This window comes from Pezoporus flaviventris, unplaced genomic scaffold, assembly GCF_033815535.1.
Source record: "Pezoporus flaviventris isolate CSIRO_AGI_PZ_B2104156 unplaced genomic scaffold, CSIRO_AGI_Pfla_v1 ptg000091l, whole genome shotgun sequence".
Lineage (NCBI taxonomy): Eukaryota > Metazoa > Chordata > Aves > Psittaciformes > Psittacidae > Pezoporus > Pezoporus flaviventris.
Window position 1 is genome coordinate 844,600 of NW_026892639.1, and position 18,020 is coordinate 862,619.

At 52.8% G+C, this 18,020-nt stretch overlaps 4 protein-coding genes and 2 pseudogenes across 4 annotated transcripts; 3 read left to right on the forward strand and 3 right to left on the reverse strand.

Moving 5' to 3' along the window:
• Positions 1-3,726: 3,726 nt before the first annotated feature.
• On the reverse strand, positions 3,727-4,862 carry LOC133280886 (feather beta keratin-like; annotated as a pseudogene).
• Positions 4,863-5,048: 186 nt separating this feature from the next.
• LOC133280896 (feather beta keratin-like) lies at positions 5,049-17,242 on the forward strand. Its single transcript, XM_061475947.1, has 2 exons — positions 5,049-5,156; positions 16,856-17,242. The coding sequence occupies exon 2, from the start codon at positions 16,877-16,879 to the stop codon at positions 17,195-17,197; it is 321 nt and encodes a 106-aa protein (XP_061331931.1). The 5' UTR covers positions 5,049-5,156; positions 16,856-16,876; the 3' UTR covers positions 17,198-17,242.
• On the forward strand, positions 5,326-5,944 carry LOC133280895 (feather beta keratin-like). The gene has a single exon (XM_061475946.1). It carries the CDS (start codon positions 5,493-5,495, stop codon positions 5,868-5,870), a length of 378 nt encoding a protein of 125 aa, XP_061331930.1. The 5' UTR covers positions 5,326-5,492; the 3' UTR covers positions 5,871-5,944.
• On the reverse strand, positions 7,412-8,795 carry LOC133280912 (feather beta keratin-like; annotated as a pseudogene).
• Positions 10,004-10,943, forward strand: LOC133280888 (feather beta keratin-like). The gene is made up of 2 exons (XM_061475925.1): positions 10,004-10,063; positions 10,560-10,943. Exon 2 carries the CDS (start codon positions 10,581-10,583, stop codon positions 10,899-10,901), a length of 321 nt encoding a protein of 106 aa, XP_061331909.1. The 5' UTR covers positions 10,004-10,063; positions 10,560-10,580; the 3' UTR covers positions 10,902-10,943.
• On the reverse strand, positions 14,082-15,092 carry LOC133280890 (feather beta keratin-like). The gene is made up of 2 exons (XM_061475927.1): positions 15,002-15,092; positions 14,082-14,523 (listed from the first exon to the last, which is right to left on the reverse strand). Exons 1-2 carry the CDS (start codon positions 15,062-15,064, stop codon positions 14,182-14,184), a joined length of 405 nt encoding a protein of 134 aa, XP_061331911.1. The 5' UTR covers positions 15,065-15,092; the 3' UTR covers positions 14,082-14,181.
• Positions 17,243-18,020: the final 778 nt, after the last annotated feature.

The following is an 18,020-nucleotide window of genomic DNA, read 5'->3' on the forward strand; positions in this document are numbered from 1 at the left end:
ACTGCAACTACACTGAGAGGAGGGAGAGGCATTGTCTTCAGAATTTCAGACAGGAAGATGCTCTCTTAACCACAGGTGTATCCAAATCCAGGCAGTACATTGCTGCCAAGCTGTTAGAATACAGCAGTAATTCATTCTGGACCACCTTTTCAGATGGCGCTTGTACACAGGGCATTCTCCGGTCCTTAGGAGACCTCCTTGTCATCAGATGACTGCCGCAGAAAAAATAACTCAGTCAGGGATCAGTGTGATCAGATATTGCAAAGCCTTAGCTCCTTATATACTATCCCTTACATGCATTTACAGGGATTTGGCATATTATGATTGGATACATGTCTTGAAGACCCTTAGCGACTAACATGCAATTGGTTAAGCACAGGTGTGAGAACTTGACCTCGAAAGCTTGCCAAGAGTCCCCAGTTCTCATAACTCAGTGAATTCCAGCTTCTTTCTATCTTGCTTGCTTAAGCTTCCTGGGGCCTCTCATGGCCTTGCTGTATCTTTCAGGATTATTCAGAGTTCATGTACCAAATATGCATTCTCCTGGGAGAACCCTGTGTCCACAGATGACTTCCATCACAACTAATCCTCTCAGGTACTTTATACCTCTCTAAGCCTTGGTTCACCTTCCTTGCTGGATCACAAGATCTTGAACAGATATCTTGCCCTCATACTTGACAGCACACACCTCCAGGCACTGCAATTCACAGCTTCTTTTCCAAGTCCACTGTCAATTCCTGGGTGATCAGCTGTTGAGGGATCCCAGCTGTTTGGCTTCCTTACCTACCAGTTCCTGACTGTTGGCCCCACTCCCCAGACATCAGAGTTGCCATGCAGTAACCTGCTCACCAGGCTGGTGGCTGTAATGTTTCCCTGTATTGAAGCTCTCTTGAGGTCAAGGACTGGGTGCATCCAAATCCAGCTTGGATGGGGCTTGGAGCAACCTGGTCTAGTGGAAGGTGTCCCTGTCCGTGGCAGGGTGTTGGAACTGGATGAGCTTCTTCCCCAAGCCTTTCTATGATTCAACTCTGTACTTTCTGTCACTTCAGTTACTTGTCTCACTTCATCCTGCCACTCCTTTGCTGAAGGGCTGCCTTTCTCATCACACACTTCTCTCCTCACTTCTTTACTAATCAATGAGAAGGACCCATTCACTTCATTGTCCACTATTTCTTTTTCATTACCAGAACAATCACTGCAGATAGTGTTTGGGTTCCTGTCCCAGCCATGCTGTCCTCACCTGTGGTTTGGGTCTCTGCCTCAGCTACCATATCTCCGTCTGGAGACCAGTAACAAGTGGTGTCCCTCAGGGATAGGGGTTGGGACCAGTCTTGTTCAACATCTTTGTTGGTGACATGGACAGTGGGATTGAGCGCGCCCTCAGGAAGTTTGCCGATAACACCAAGCTGTGCAGTTCAGTTGATACCCTGGAGGGAAGGAATGCCATCCAGAGGGACCTCGACACACTTGTGAGGCAGGCTGATGCCAACCTCATGAGGTTTAACCATGCCAAGTGCAAGGTCCTACACCTGGGTGGGAGCAATCCCAGGCACAGCTACAGGTTGGGCAAAGAAGAGATTCAGAGCAGCCCAAGGAGGAGGACTTGGGGGTGTTGGTTGATGAGAAAATGAACATGAGCCGGCTTCAGTGTGCGCTTGCAGCCCAGGAAGCAACCGTATCGTGGGCTGCATCAAAAGCAGCGTGACCAGCAGGTTGAAGGAGGTGATCCTGCCCCTCTGCTCTGCTCTTGTGAGACCTCACCTGGAGCATTGTGTGCAGTTCTGGTGTCCTCAGCATAAAAAGGGCATGGAACTGTTGGAACAAATCCAGAGAAGGCCACGAGGATGATCAGGGGTTGGAGCAGCTCCTGTATGAAGACAGGCTGAGGAAGTTGGGGCTGTTCAGCCTGGAGAAGAGAAGGCTGCGTGGAGACCTCAGAGCAGCTTCCAGTATCTGAAGGGGGCCTATAGGGATGCTGGGGAGGGACTCTTCCTTAGGGACTGTAGGACAAGGGTTAACAAGTTAAAACTGAAACAGGGGAAGTTTAGATTGGATATAAGGAAGAAATCCTTTCCTGTTAGGGTGGTGAGGCACTGGAATGGGTTGCCCAGGGAGGTTGTGAATGCTCCATCCGTGGCAGTGTTCAAGGCCAGTTTGGACAAAGCCTTGGGTGGTATGGTTTAGCGTGAGGTGTCCCTGCCCATGGCATGGGGGTTTGGAACTGAATAATCTTAAGGTCCTTTCCATCCCTAACTATTCTATAATTCTATATAGTTTGGGTCCCTGCTCAATCTTGACATCTTCAGTGGTCATTCAGGTCCCTGTTTTAATCATGGCCCTCTGATGTTGTGGCTCATTAAACAGAGGTCAAGTACAAGCAAGGCCAATACAGTGCTAAAAGCAGCTGATTTTCAAGCAACAGCCACCCAGGGACTGGTCACCTCAAGGCACATTTCTCTGTCACCACACCCAGAAGTTGCCACCTCTTAAGCCAGCATGACAGCAGTTTCCACAAACCCACATTAAGCCAAGAGTTCATTAGTATTTGTAAAAACCTCACAGAAGAGTGAACAAGGACCTTGGGAACCTGCACAACAGAATGAGCCACATCAGTTTTGGATGGGGAGCTGTATTCCCTCATATTCTCCACTAGACAGCTCAATAGCACAGTTGGAGCATCAGTGCCAGGGCAATTACTGATTGATTCAGAAGACAAAAACCTTAATAAGGACGTGAAGCCCAAGCAGGAGATACAGAGGAGGAGGAAGCAGGGACAGGCCACTTTGGATGTTGTCAGAGTACCCAGAAATGCGATGGGGAAAACCAAGGCCCATTTGGGATTCTATCTAGCAGGGGATATTAAGAACAACAGGAAGGGCTTCTTCAAACAGATCAATAATAAGAGGAAAATGTGGGAACACTCCAGACTGGAGCAGGGACCCTGATGACAGAAGACACAAAGAAGGCAGAGATACTGAATGCTGCCTTTTCTTCAGTCTTCAACGTCAAAGCGAACCCGCAGGAATCCCTGAGCCAGAAGACCAGAGAGAAGGTCTGGACAAAGGAAGTCTTTCCCTTGGTTTAGGAGGCTTGGTTAGAGAGAAGGAGATTGGACCAGATGACCTCTGGTGGTTCTTTCCAGCCTCAACCATTCTGTGAATGACCCAATGCCCAAACCTCCTCCTTCCTCTTACCATTTATTGCTCACCATGATGTCATATGGTATGGAAAATGCCTTTGATCAGTCTGGCACATCAGTCCTTCCTTTGTCCCCTCCCAACCTCTTGCCCACCCCCGCCTACAATCATTTTGGAGACGCAGTCAGAGAGACAGCATTGGTGCTGTGCAAGCTCTGCCCAGCAAAACCCAAAACATTTATGTGTTACCAGCACCATTCCAGGTACAGCTACAAAGAATCAGTGGGAGGGCTAATAGGGGGCCAACTCCATCCAGGTAAATCCTGCACAATGCTATTACAAATCACTACAGAATTATCCCCTCCCAAAACCACCCCTGAGCATCAGTTCTCCCCCTGAGCATTTTGGGAGAGCATCTGTATGAAAAAGGATGAGAGAGAGGCATGGGTTGGGATGCAGCAGAACTTTAATGAGTCAAAACAGGGAAACAAGGACACAGTGAGTGGAGATCTTGGTTCAGGGAGCACCAAGTTGGCAGGTGCCATCTTCTGTGTCCCTGGGCCCTTCCCCAGGGCCATCGCCAGCAGCTTTAGCAGGGGAAGGACCTCCTGCCACAGTAGCGGCCACTCAAGCCGGAGAGGCCCAAGCCGGAGATGCCAAAGCCCCCGGAGTTGATGGGCACTCCCTCGGAGCTGAGGATGCTGCCAATGGCAGCGGAGGTGGAAGAGCCCACGGCGGTGTTCTGTGGGAAGGAGCTGAGGATGGGGCCGGGCAGGGTCACCACCACTGGCGAGGGCTGGATGACGACATTGGAGTCCTGGCACTGCCTGACACAGGGCTCATTGCAGCTGTTGGCCAGCGGGGTCGGGCCGCAGGGCTGGCAGGGCGCACACGGGCTGTAGCAGGACATGTCTGGATGACAGAGCTTCACCTGTAGACAGGGCAGGGGCAAGCAGAGCAGGGACATGGGTTAGAAGCAGACTCTCACCCCAAGACAAGCCAAGGTTGAAACAAGACCTGGAGATGTTGTAGGGACATCCACGGAATTCAGCTTCCCCTCAGACAAAACATGCTCCATCAAGAACAGTGATGTACAGGGAGCTCCCAGTGTAGCCATCGCTCACTTCAGCCAGCCCCAGCCCATCTGCATGATACACCTTCTGCTCCCTTCCCTCTCTCATTAGTAGCAGCCCCTTGACCCAGCATAGGACAAAAGGCAAGCGTATGCTGAGAAAAGCTGAAGAGGAAAAGGAGGCAGAAGAAAAGAAAAGGCTTCAGACTCACCTTGTTTTCAAGGAGATGAAGGCAAGGGCAGTGGATGAGAGAGTGAGGAGAAGTTCCTGCTTTTATACTGCTCCTGCACCGCCCCAGGCCCACAGTCACTGCACACAGGCACTAATTTTCCAGCAGACTCACCTCCAAAGCAAAACATACGCCTAATGGCACAGGTTGGGGTTTGGTTTCCATCAACGCACCCATTTCAATTCCTCATTTCTGAAATGACCATTATGTCACAGAAGATCCTTTCAAGTATCAAGATGAGAGGCCCAAATATTTCCTGTCAGGAACACATCAATAGCAGCAGAAGATATACTCCAAGTGGTGGAGGTGTTTGTGGAGGTAAGAGGCATGCGTCTGGAGAGATCTGATGAGGCTGTTTTCAACCCTCTGGAGAGGAACGTGCTGTGCCGCCAATGCAGTCCTCTCCTGCCTGTGTCCACTTGTTTGGCCGCTTTCCCCCCTTGTGACAATATCTGGGGTCCCAAGCAAGACCATCTGCAGGCACATCAGTAGCACAGGCGTGGCAGAGAAACACATCAGAAATGAGGAAATCAGATGGAAAACAGCCCCCGTCCTGTGCCATTAGGTGAGTGTTTTGCTTTGGAGGTGAGTCTGCTGGAAAATTACTGCCCGTGTGCAGTGACTGTGGGTCAGGGGCGGTGCAGGAGCAGTATAAAAGGGGGAACTTCTCCTCACTCTCTCATCCACTGCTCTCGCCACCATCTCCTTGAGAACAAGGTGAGTATGAAACTCTTTCTCATTCTCATTGTCTTACTGTTTCTCCTCATCCTCCTTTGAGATTTCTCAGCATAAACCTGCTCCTTCATCCTACACTGGAGTTGAAGCAGCTTGTCACAGGACAGGAAAAATGGTAGTAGTTTTGGCATGGAGTTAGGCTGGGTCTTGGCTGAGCAATGGTCTGGGTGGTGACCTTCTGGCTTTGGTTGCTCTTGGCAGGGCTCTTTTGCACTGAAGGGAAGCTGAAGGCAGTGGGACTCCTTACGCAGCCACAAGCTCATGACTCCATCTTATTGCTTGGCTGCTTTGTGGTGGGCTTCAGGCTGCTCCTAACCCATGTCACTGCTCTGCCTGCCCCTGCCCTATCTCCAGGTGAAGCTCTGCCATCCAGACATGTCCTGCTACAACCCGTGTGTGCCCTGCCAGCCCTGCGGCCCGACCCCGCTGGCCAACAGCTGCAATGAGCCCTGTGTCAGGCAGTGCCAGGACTCCAATGTCGTCATCCAGCCCTCCCCCGTGGTGGTGACCCTGCCCGGCCCCATCCTCAGCTCCTTCCCTCAGAACACCGCCGTGGGCTCCTCCACCTCCGCTGCCGTTGGCAGCATCCTCAGCTCCGAGGGAGTGCCCATCAACTCCGGGGGCTTTGGCCTCTCCAGCTTGGGCCTCTCCGGCTTGGGCGGCCGCTACTGCGGCAGGAGGTGCCTCCCCTGCTAAAGCTGCTGGCGACGGCCCTGGGGAAGGGCCCAGGGACCCAGAAGTTGGCATCGCACTGGGGATGCCGACTGCTTTCTGCCTTTGGACTCCCTGCACCAGGAGCTCCACTCACTGTGTCCTTGTTTCCCTGTTTTGACTCATTAAAGTTCTGCTGCATCCCAACCCATGCCTCTCTCTCATCATTTCCCCTGCAGATGCTCTCCCAAGGTGCCCAAGGATAGAGTTGTTTCTCTGTGTGATTCTGGGATGGGGTTTTTGGGATGAGTGTGTAGTGGTTGTTAATACAATTGTTGTGAATGGAAAGACTCAGGGCAGTCTTTCCAAAGTGTCCGTTCTTTGGAGCATGGCTGCGCATCCTCTGCTCGTGTGAGGTGCCCGGTGTTGCCTTTGCACCACTTGAGTTTTCTCTTTTTTTCCCCTTCCGCTCATAGACTGTCACTCCGGCCCACAGGCAGAGAACATCCTCCTTGCCCTGCTCCTTCCCTGCCTGTGCCCAGCGTTTCCTGGGGATGCTTCTGGAGAGCGGGAGCAGGTGAGGAAGAGGCAGCGTGTGCAGGCCTAGTGTCTCAAGGGTCTGTCCAGGAGCTCTCACCAGCAGTGCGGTGACCAGAGGCAAAGGCTGCAGAGGCTTTTGGCTGAGAAAGGGGAGCAGCTGAACTGCTGCAGGAGAGAACTGGGTAAGATCCCACATGTCCACCCAGATCCCTGCATGGCCGCAACCAGCCCTAGCTGTCCGCACATGCTTCCACCCTGACAAGCAGCAGCCTAAGGCAGGGCCAGTTTTTCTGGTAGCACCATCAAAACTGTTTCTGCACAAAAAGGACTGTCATCGGCATCATGGCCAATACCAATAGGACTCATCCCACTCTGCTCAGCACTCACCAGCTGGGCTCTAAAACACTGCTCTAACACAAGAAAGATCTAATGGGAGAAAGACCTTGACCAAATGGCATGAGTTCAGCAGAGGGTGTCCAAGTTGGTAAGGACCTGGAGCACGTGTTTAGGAGGAGTGGCTGAGGGCGTGGGCTTTGCAGATTGTGAGGAGAAGGCTTTGGTGGGAGACCTAAGAGCAGCTTAGGTGTAGCCATGGTGAGGTCCCCCAGAGCACAGATCCAGGCTCAACAGTGCTCACTGTGGCAGAGTGTGGTTGGAGAACTGGAGACATCGGGCTCACTGTGAGAGATGAGAGGTTTGGACTCGATCGGCAGCAACTGGTTTTCACCAGGAAGAGAGTCAAGGAGTGGAAAAGGTTGCCTGGGGAGGTAGTGCAGTAACAGGGCTTGGATGCTCATGTCTGATTGATCTTGGAGCAAGGGGTTGGGCCCTATGACCTCTGGAGGTACTTTCTAATTGAGTACGCTGTGATCCCATCATGCCAGGATGGCCTTTGTGCCTCTGCCCTCTGGCAGGGATAGGGCTGGCAATGAGGAGGAAGGACTCAGCTGCTTGGCCAAGGACTCAAAATCTCAATGCTGCGAAAGGGCAAGTTCTCCTGTGCTTTCTGGGGAAGGTGTTGATGCTGCCCTGTCAATAACCATTCATCCTTTCTTCTCCTGACTGCCTTCTTCACAACGCTGAGCTTCCCAAGGAAAAGGAAGAGGTGTATGCACCCAGCTGATGGTAGTGACTGGGTCATTCAGTCATTCAGTCCTGCTATACACCACATTGGCAGAGAAGTTCAGAAACAAGAGAGTCACAGAATTCATGACTGAGAAAACTCAGTGCAAACCCATGTTGACAATAACTGCGCAATAATATCCAACACCCAGTCCCAGAACCCTTTGTGCAACATCTCTCTCCCTGGGCATCTTGGGAGAGCATCTGCAGGGGAAAGGACAAGACAAAGGCATGGACTGGGCTGCTACAGAGATTTAATGAGGCAAAATAGGGGAGCGAGGTCAATCAGAGTAGAGGTCACAGAGCAGGGAGCATCACGGTCAGAAAGGAGTCTGTGACCGCCAGTGGAGTGCCATCTTCTGTGTCCCTGGGCCCTTCCCCAGGGCCGTCGCCAGCAGCTTTAGCAGGGGAGGCACCTACTGCCACAGTAGCGGCCGCCCAAGCCGGAGAGGCCCAAGCTGGAGAGGCCAAAGCCCCCGGAGTTGATGGGCACTCCCTCGGAGCTGAGGATGCTGCCAACGGCAGCGGAGGTGGAGGAGCCCACGGCGGTGTTCTGTGGGAAGGAGCTGAGGATGGGGCCAGGTAGGGTCACCACCACTGGCGAGGGCTGGATGAAGACATTGGAGTCCTGGCACTGCCTGACACAGGGCTCATTGCAGCTGTTGGCCAGCGGGGTCGGGCCGCAGGGCTGGCAGGGCACACACGGGTTGTAGCAGGACATGTCTGGATGAGAGAGCTTCACCTGGAGACAGGGCAGGGGCAAGCAGAGCAGGGACATGGGTTAGGAGCAGACTCTCACTCCACGAGCAAGGATGAAAGGCTTGCTCCATAGACAAGAGCTGGAGGCCGTGCAGAGAGGCGCTTGGACTTTTCCTTTCTCTGAGAAGACCCCTGCCTATATTGACTAAGCCCAGGAAGGTCCACACGAACTCTGTAGCCCTGGGGACACCAAATGCAAGCCCCAAGCCCTGTCCATGTCATAGACAAGTCCAGGTCCATGTCACACTTTCCGCCCTCTTCCCTTCACTGTAGGAAGAAGTTCCAAGTCCCAGCACAAGATAAAGAGGCAGGTATGTCCTCAGAAATGTCAGTGGAGGTGAAGGATGAGAAAGAGCTTCACACTCACCTTGTCCTCAAGGAGATGGAAGCGAGAGCAGTGGATGAGAGAGCGTGGAGAATTTCCCCTTTTATACTGCTCCTGTGCCGCCCCAGGCCCACAGTCACTGCACACGGGCAGTAATTTTCCAGCAGATTCACCTCCAAAGCAAAACGCCCACCTAATGGCACCTGTTGAGGTTTGGTTTCCATGAACAATACATGTCCTCGTTTGCGACACACCCACCAGCTTATGGAAGATCCTTTCAAGTACCAGGATGAGAAGCCTAAGAATTTCCTGTGCAGGAACACATCACTACGGGCAGAAGACAATTCCCAAGGGGATCCCCATGGATTTGGGTTCTTCCTCATTACCTGTGGGGTGTGTTGGGGCTCAGGACAAGGTCTTGCTTTTCGCACACTCCTCCCTGCAAATTGGCTGGGGCTTTGCACCCTGGCCAGCCAGAGACACAGGGTTCTGGCCAAGTTTCCAAAGCTCCTGCAGCCCCTGAGCTATGGGAGCTGTAGCAGGAAAGTCCTGCTGAGGGCGATGGCCATGAGGTCATCCTGGAGCCCTGGACTTGGGTGATGCCCTGTGCTCAGAGCTCATTTTCACAGGGCAGGGATGGAACTGCCCTGGCCGCAGGGGAATTGAGCCCTGTGTGGACATGGGCTGCACTCCTGGCTTGTCCTCACACCAAAGGCTGACACACGCCAGGCCAGAATTAGAGTGTGACTCGCCACGGGCAGGGAGAGTCTATCCCAGGAACCTTGCCGATGGAAGGCATTCTCCTGCCCTCCTGGAATGCGTCCCAGCTGCCTCCAGGGCTGCAGGGCAGGGAAGCGCATCGCTCCTTGATGTGCTTTGAGAGCTGGTTTCATACTCAGAGGTGTTCTGAGCACTCCTCCTCCTTGAGCATCTTCAGGCATGTGGCACTGGGGGATTCTGCAGCCCTCATTGCTTGGGCAGTTGGAAGAGATTTTCTTGCCTCCCCAGTGGTGCTGGGTTGTGTTCCACCCTGAGGAGGCCTTTGGGGCGTGGGATGGGAGGAAGGACAGAGCCCTAATGGCCGGAGAAGACGTATCACCTCAGATTGAGGGATGAGTCCCAGACACAGGGGAGATGCTTTCTGCAACCCTTTCTTTCCCTCCATGTTATGTTGTGGAGCTCATCCTCAGGAAGAGAAGCCTTTGGGTATTCTGCTGACATGTGCAGTGTGGGGAAGAGCTGAGCTTCTTCCTGCAAAGGAAGTTGCCAGCAGCCATGCTTCACTGCCCCAAGCCAACATCGCATGTGCCTGTTTGGGACTATTCAAATACCTGGGGCTTCTCTTCTGCTCCCTGGTGTGATTCTCCCTGGGATAGCCTTGGGCTCCTCATCCCGGGACATGAAAGGAGCTGCATGGCAAGTTCATCACATCAGGAATGAGGAAATGAAATGGCAGCATTGATGGAAACCAAACCCCAACCTGTGCCATCAGGTGGGTGTTTTGCTTTGGAGGTGAGTTTGTTGGAAAATTAGTGCCTTTGTGCAGTGACTGTGGGCCTGGGGCTGTGCAGGAGCTGTATAAAAGCAGGAACTTCTCCTCACTCCCTCATCCACTGCTCTCGCCTCCACCTCCCTGAAGACAAGGTGAGTATGAAGCCCTTTCTCTACCCCTTTCTGCTTCTCTCCTCCTTTGAGATTTCTCAGCACTTTACTGCCCCTTTGACCCATGAGCGCCTTGGCTTTTCTTGTCATGGGGAATAGGGAGGAAGATTTTCCATGGCTGGATCTTGGCTGAGGAGACTTCTGAGCTCTGGGGTTATTCTTGGTCTATCTTGGCAGGGATCTTCTGAGGGAAAGGAGAAGCTTAAATGCCTCCTTGTACAGTCTCCAGCTCTTGTCTACCGAGCATGCCTTTCATTCTTCCTGGTGTGGTGAAAGGCTGCTCCTGACCCATGTCCCTGCTCTGCTTTCCCCTGTCCTGTCTCCAGGTGAAGCTCTCGCATCCAGACATGTCCTGCTACAACCCATGCGTGCCCTGCCAGCCCTGCGGCCCGACCCCGCTGGCCAACAGCTGCAATGAGCCCTGTGTCAGGCAGTGCCAGGACTCCAATGTCTTCATCCAGCCCTCGCCAGTGGTGGTGACCCTGCCCGGCCCCATCCTCAGCTCCTTCCCACAGAACACCGCCGTGGGCTCCTCCACCTCCGCTGCCGTTGGCAGCATCCTCAGCTCCGAGGGAGTGCCCATCAACTCCGGGGGCTTTGGCCTCTCCGGCTTGGGCCTCTCCGGCTTGGGCGGCCGCTACTGTGGCAGGAGGTCCTTCCCCTGCTAAAGCTGCTGGCGATGGCCCTGGGGAAGGGCTCAGGAACCTGGAAGATGGCATCGCACTGGGGAAGGAGCCTTTGGTTGCTGCTTCCAGAGCAGCTGAGCAACCCCAGCACCTCTTGAAAAAGGACGGGGCTTGGCCGGTCTCTCGCACAGCACAGCCCACACCGGCCTCTGCTATTGTCTGTAGTGGGGCCTCCATTCCCATTTTTCTATTTTGACTCATTAAATTTCTTCTGCATCCCAACCCATGCCTTTGCCTCATCCTTTTCACTGGAGATACTCCCTCAAATGCCATGTGTCTCAGGGGTGGTTCTGGGATGGGGTTTTGGAGATACTTGTGCTCTGACAGGTAACACAGGCTTGCTTCTGATATTTGTTACACATTGGGTGAACCTCTGCTTTCTAAACTTCTCGACCTATCTTAGTCTGGGCAGAATGACCAGATGCTCTTCAGTGAACATTGCTACTCCAGTAATGACTTTTGGTCTCCCACTAAAGCATTCTCTTCTCCACGCTCAGCAAAATCTGTACTGTCCTCCTATCATGGCCAGCCATGTTCACCAACCTCCACACCTTCCTAGCTACTCACTACCTCACTTCCTGCCCTGAGTCTCTTCCTGGCTCCCGCTCTCCAGAAACATTCCCAGGAAGCCTAGGGCATAACAAGGAAGGAGCAGGGCAAATGGGATATTCTCTGCCTGTGAGCCTGTGTGGCAGTCTATGAGAGGAAGGGGAAAAACGAGAAAACCCAAGTGTCACAAAGGCAGCGCCCAGCACCTTGCACCAGCAGAGGATGCCCAGGCATGCTCCAAAGAATGACCTCTTTGGAAAGACTGCCCACAAATTTATTGCTGAGCATGATGTTATACAGCATGGCATAGTCCTTTGGTCAGTTCAAGTCAGGTCTCCCAGCAGTGTCCCATCCAGCTATTTGCACACCACTTCCACCCACCATGCACCAATATCCAAAGCTTAGGCTTGTTATCTGCAATGTTTTAACCACACGTTTGAAGCTCAGCACTAAAATGATCAAAACACAACCTCTGACATAAGATATTTTTGTTTGGATGTGAGTCTGAGAATTACTGCCTGCTGCAAGTGAAATTGTTCTGAGGGCACTTTGGCTGCAAAGAGTTATTGTGAATAGCTCAAGGTCCAAGTGGAAACAAGTGACAAGAGGTTTCCTTCAGCGGTCCGTACTGAGAGCAATACTATTTCATCTCTTCGTCAGTGACACAGGTAGTGGTGTTGAGTGCACCCTCAGAGAGCTGCTCCAGGACACCAAGCTGAGGGGCAACTGACATGCATAAAGGAGGAATGGTGTTCAGAGGAACCCTGACAAGCTTGAGGAATGATCTCATGTGAAACTCAGGATATTCAACAAGATCAAGGGCAAGGCCCTGCACCTGCACTTGGGCAATACTAATACAGACTGGAAGATGAAAGCTTGAGGACTAAAGGACACTGGAGGTTGATAAACAAGGCAGAAGCCAGCAGTATGTGCTGGCAGCTCAGAAAGCCAAGCACATCCTGGGCTGCATCAAAAGAAGCATGGCCAGCACACTGGGGGAGTGATTCTCTGCTTCTAGTTCTCACTCATTAGAGGAACACTGAGGCCAGTCGGTGTCCCCAGTAGAGACAAGACATAGACCTGTTAGAGTAGGTCCAGAGAAGAGCTACAAAATTTATCAGATGCCTTCAGCTCCTTCAGATGAGGAAAGACTGAGGGAGTTGGGTGTTTTCATCGTGGAGAAGTCCATGTGGAGATGTTATTGCAGCCTTTCAACATATAGAGGGAACTTAGAAGTCCAAAGTAGAGTTCTGACTGTCCTAACAGGACAAGGAGAAACACTTTTAAACTGAAATAGGGGTCGTGAAGGTTAGACATAAGGAAGAAATTTATTATGTTGATGAAGGTGAGACACTGGAAAAGATTGCCTGGAGAAAGATGGGATGCTCCATCACTGAAGTGTTGAACATCAGGTTTGACAGAACTTTGAGTAACATGGTGCAGTGACAGATGTACCTGCCCATAGTATGGAGTTTGATGTCTATGATCTTTAAAGGTCTCTTCCAACCAAAATCATTCTATGGTTCTATAATTATATGACTCTACAATAGGGTCCCTCACTGAAACATTTCTTTCTCTTTGAGAAAGCTGTGGTAAGGACAAGTTTCTCCTGGCCTCGCCTGGGAAACAACTGCTGTGTCTTGTCAGTACCACATTCACTCCACAATACCTACCTGAAAATGTTGAAGTTACTGAAGAACAGGAAATGTGTGCACAGCTGAGTGGATTGAAGGTTCTGACCAATGTGGGGTAATTGTATCCCAGCCCCAAAAGGCAGACTTTTTTAAGAAAGTAGAGGGTCATTTGATGGATGACATACTCACTGCCAGCCTGCTCTGACAGTCACTGCAAAACTATCCTCAACAACACCCTCCCAGGACCAGCCCTGAGCAACATCTCTTCCGTGGACATCTTGGGAGAGCATCTGCAAGGGAAAGGATGAGACAAAAAGCGCAAGCTGGGATGCAGCAGAACTTTAATGAGTCAAAACAGGGAAAAGAAGTTGACCCAAGTGGACACCTCAGTGCAGGCAGCAGCTTTAGCAGGGGAGACAACTCCTGCCGCAGTAGCGGCGGCCCAAGCTGGAGAGGCCCAAGTGACTGTCAGACTCAGGGCAGGAAGTGAGGTAGTGAGTAGCTAGGAAGGTGTGGAGGTTGGTGAACATGGCTGGCCATGATAGGAGGACAGTACAGATTTTGCTGAGCGTGGAGAAGAGAATGCTTTAGTGGGAGACCAAAAGTCATTACTGGAGTAGCAATGTTCACTGAAGAGCATCTGGTCATTCTGCCCAGACTAAGATAGGTCGAGAAGTTTAGAAAGCAGAGGTTCACCCAATGTGTAACAAATATCAGAAGCAAGCCTGTGTTACCTGTCAGAGCACAAGTATCTCCAAAACCCCATCCCAGAACCACACCTGAGACACATGGCATTTGGGGGACTATCTCCAGTGAAAAGGATGAGGCAAAGGCATGGGTTGGGATGCAGAAGAAATTTAATCAGTCAAAATAGAAAAATGGGAACGGAGGCCCCACTACAGACAATAGAAGAGGCCGGTGTGGGCTGTGCTGTGCGACAGACCGGCCAAGCCCCGTCGTTTTTCAAGAGGTGCTGGGGTTGCTCAGCTGCTCTGGAAGCAGCAACCAAAGGCTCCTTCCCCAGTGCGGTGCCATCTTCCAGGTTCCTGAGCCCTTCCCCAGGGCCATCGCCAGCAGCTTTAGCAGGGGAAGGACCTCCTGCCGCAGTAGCGGCCGCCCAAGCTGGAGAGGCCCAAGCCGGAGAGGCCAAAGCCCCCGGAGTTGATGGGCACTCCCTCGGAGCTGAGGATGCTGCCAACGGCAGCGGAGGTGGAGGAGCCCACGGCGGTGTTCTGAGGGAAGGAGCTGAGGATGGGGCCGGGCAGGGTCACAACCACAGGGGAGGGCTGGATGAAGACATTGGAGTCCTGGCACTGCCTGACACAGGGCTCATTGCAGCTGTTGGCCAGCGGGGTCGGGCCGCAGGGCTGGCAGGGCACGCACGGGTTGTAGCAGGACATGTCTGGATGCGAGAGCTTCACCTGGGAAATAGAGCAGGAGCAAGTAGAGCAGGGCCAAGTGTCAGGAGCAGCCTTTCACCACACCAGGAAGAATGAAAGGCATGCTCGGTAGACAAGAGCTGGAGACTGTACAAGGAGGCATTTAAGCTTCTCCTTTCCCTCAGAAGATCCCTGCCAAGATAGACCAAGAACAACCCCAGAGCTCAGAAGTCTCCTCAGCCAAGATCCAGCCATGGAAAATCTTCCTCCCTATTCCCCATGACAAGAAAAGCCAAGGCGCTCATGGGTCAAAGGGGCAGTAAAGTGCTGAGAAATCTCAAAGGAGGAGGAGAAGCAGAAAGGGGTAGAGAAAGGGCTTCATACTCACCTTGTCTTCAGGGAGGTGGAGGCGAGAGCAGTGGATGAGGGAGTGAGGAGAAGTTCCTGCTTTTATACAGCTCCTGCACAGCCCCAGGCCCACAGTCACTGCACAAAGGCACTAATTTTCCAACAAACTCACCTCCAAAGCAAAACACCCACCTGATGGCACAGGTTGGGGTTTGGTTTCCATCAATGCTGCCATTTCATTTCCTCATTCCTGATGTGATGAACTTGCCATGCAGCTCCTTTCATGTCCCGGGATGAGGAGCCCAAGGCTATCCCAGGGAGAATCACACCAGGGAGCAGAAGAGAAGCCCCAGGTATTTGAATAGTCCCAAACAGGCACATGCGATGTTGGCTTGGGGCAGTGAAGCATGGCTGCTGGCAACTTCCTTTGCAGGAAGAAGCTCAGCTCTTCCCCACACTGCACATGTCAGCAGAATACCCAAAGGCTTCTCTTCCTGAGGATGCGCTCCACAACATAACATGGAGGGAAAGAAAGGGTTGCAGAAAACATCTCCCCTTTGTTTGGGACTCATCCCTCAATCTGGGGCGATACGTCTGCTCCGGCCATTAGGGCTCTGTCCTTCCTCCTATCCCACGCCCCAAAGGCCTCCTCAGGGTGGAACACAACCCAGCACCACTGGGGAGGCAAGAAAATCTCTTCCAACTGCCCAAGCAATGAGGGCTGCAGAATCCCCCAGTGCCACATGCCTGGGGATGCTCAAGGAGGAGGAGTGCTCAGAACACCTCTGAGTATGAAACCAGCTCTCAAAGCACATCAAGGAGCGATGCGCTTCCCTGCCCTGCAGCCCTGGAGGCAGCTGGGACGCATTCCAGGAGGGCAGGAGAATGCCTTCCATCGGCAAGGTTCCTGGGATAGACTCTTCCTACCCGTAGTGAGTCACACTCTAATTCTGGCCTGGCGTGTGTCAGCCTTTGGTGTGAGGACAAGCCAGGAGTGCAGCCCATGTCCACACAGGGCTCAATTCCCCTGCGGCCAGGGCAGTTCCATCCCTGCCCTGTGAAAATGAGCTCTGAGCACAGGGCATCACCCAAGTCCAGGGCTCCAGGATGACCTCATGGCCATCGCCCTCAGCAGGACTTTCCTGCTACAGCTCCCATAGCTCAGGGGCTGCAGGAGCTTTGGAAACTTGGCCAGAACCCTGTGTCTCTGGCTGGCCAGGGTGCAAAGCCCCAGCCAATTTGCAGGGAGGAGTGTGCGAAAAGCAAGACCTTGTCCTGAGCCCCAACACACCTCACAGGTAATGAGGAAGAACCCAAATCCATGGGGATCCCCTTGGGAATTGTCTTCTGCCCGTAGTGATGTGTTCCTGCACAGGAAATTCTTAGGCTTCTCATCCTGGTACTTGAAAGGATCTTCCATAAGCTGGTGGGTGTGTCGCAAATGAGGACATGTATTGTTGATGGAAACCAAACCTCAACAGGTGCCATTAGGTGGGCGTTTTTCTTTGGAGGTGAATCTGCTGGAAAATTACTGCCCGTGTGCAGTGACTGTGGGCCTGGGGCGGCACAGGAGCAGTATAAAAGGGGAAATTCTCCACGCTCTCTCATCCACTGCTCTCGCTTCCATCTCCTTGAGGACAAGGTGAGTGTGAAGCTCTTTCTCATCCTTCTCCTCCACTGACATTTCTGAGGACATACCTGCCTCTTTGTCTTGTGCTGGGTCTTGGAAGTTCTTCCTACAGTGAAGGGAAGAGGGCGGAAAGTGTGACATGGACCTGGACTTGTCTATGACATGGACAGGGCTTGGGGCTTGCATTTGGTGTCCCCAGGGCTACAGAGTTCGTGTGGACCTTCCTGGGCTTAGTCAATATAGGCAGGGGTCTTCTCAGAGAAAGGAAAAGTCCAAGCGCCTCTCTGCACAGCCTCCAGCTCTTGTCTATGGAGCATGCCTTTCATCCTTGGTCGTGGAGTGAGAGTCTGCTCCTAACCCATGTCCCTGCTCTGCTTGCCCCTGCCCTGTCTCCAGGTGAAGCTCTCGCATCCAGACATGTCCTGCTACAGCCCGTGCGTGCCCTGCCAGCCCTGCGGCCCGACCCCGCTGGCCAACAGCTGCAATGAGCCCTGTGTCAGGCAGTGCCAGGACTCCAATGTCTTCATCCAGCCCTCCCCCGTGGTGGTGACCCTGCCCGGCCCCATCCTCAGCTCCTTCCCGCAGAACACCGCCGTGGGCTCCTCCACCTCCGCTGCCGTTGGCAGCATCCTCAGCTCCGAGGGAGTGCCCATCAACTCCGGGGGCTTTGGCCTCTCCAGCTTGGGCCTCTCCGGCTTGGGCGGCCGCTACGGTGGCAGTAGGTGCCTCCCCTGCTAAAGCTGCTGGCGACGGCCCTGGGGAAGGGCCCAGGGACACAGAAGATGGCACTCCACTGGCGGTCACAGACTCCTTTCTGACCGTGATGCTCCGTGCTCTGTGACCTCTACTCTGATTGACCTCGCTCCCCTATTTTGCCTCATTAAATCTCTGTAGCAGCCCAGTCCATGCCTTTGTCTTGTCCTTTCCCCTGCAGATGCTCTCCCAAGATGCCCAGGGAGAGAGATGTTGCACAAAGGGTTCTGGGACTGGGTGTTGGATATTATTGCGCAGTTATTGTCAACATGGGTTTGCACTGAGTTTTCTCAGTCATGAATTCTGTGACTCTCTTGTTTCTGAACTTCTCTGCCAATGTGGTGTATAGCAGGACTGAATGACTGAATGACCCAGTCACTACCATCAGCTGGGTGCATACACCTCTTCCTTTTCCTTGGGAAGCTCAGCGTTGTGAAGAAGGCAGTCAGGAGAAGAAAGGATGAACGTTTATTGACAGGGCAGCATCAACACCTTCCCCAGAAAGCACAGGAGAACTTGCCCTTTCGCAGCATTGAGATTTTGAGTTGCAGGGCGGGAGAACACCAGCCAGAAAATCAAACCGTAACAACAGTAAAGGAACATACTGCCACAGCGTCCGTGGGAAACCACTGTCTCTACAGCTGGGCTCCACAGGTCTTGTGGGCTCTGATCCGGTGCAGAGATGTTGTGGCAATCTGCTTTTTCTTTACGCAGAGGATTCAGGAGAGTTCCTGCACACTGCCTGTCTCCTTGGCCAAGCAGCTGAGTCCTTCCTCCTCATTGCCAGCCCTATCCCTGCCAGAGGGCA

Coding starts and splice junctions, on each gene's coding strand:
- LOC133280895 (XM_061475946.1), top strand. CDS start 5,493: ATGTCACTGCTCTGCCTGCCCCTGCCCTATCTCCAGGTGAAGCTCTGC.
- LOC133280888 (XM_061475925.1), top strand. CDS start 10,581: ATGTCCTGCTACAACCCATGCGTGCCCTGCCAGCCCTGCGGCCCGACC.
- LOC133280890 (XM_061475927.1), bottom strand. CDS start 15,064: ATGGCAGCATTGATGGAAACCAAACCCCAACCTGTGCCATCAGGTGGG. Junction 14,524..15,001: donor GTGGGTGTTTTGCTTTGGAG/GTGAGTTTGTTG, acceptor TCTATTTCCCAG/GTGAAGCTCTCGCATCCAGA.
- LOC133280896 (XM_061475947.1), top strand. CDS start 16,877: ATGTCCTGCTACAGCCCGTGCGTGCCCTGCCAGCCCTGCGGCCCGACC.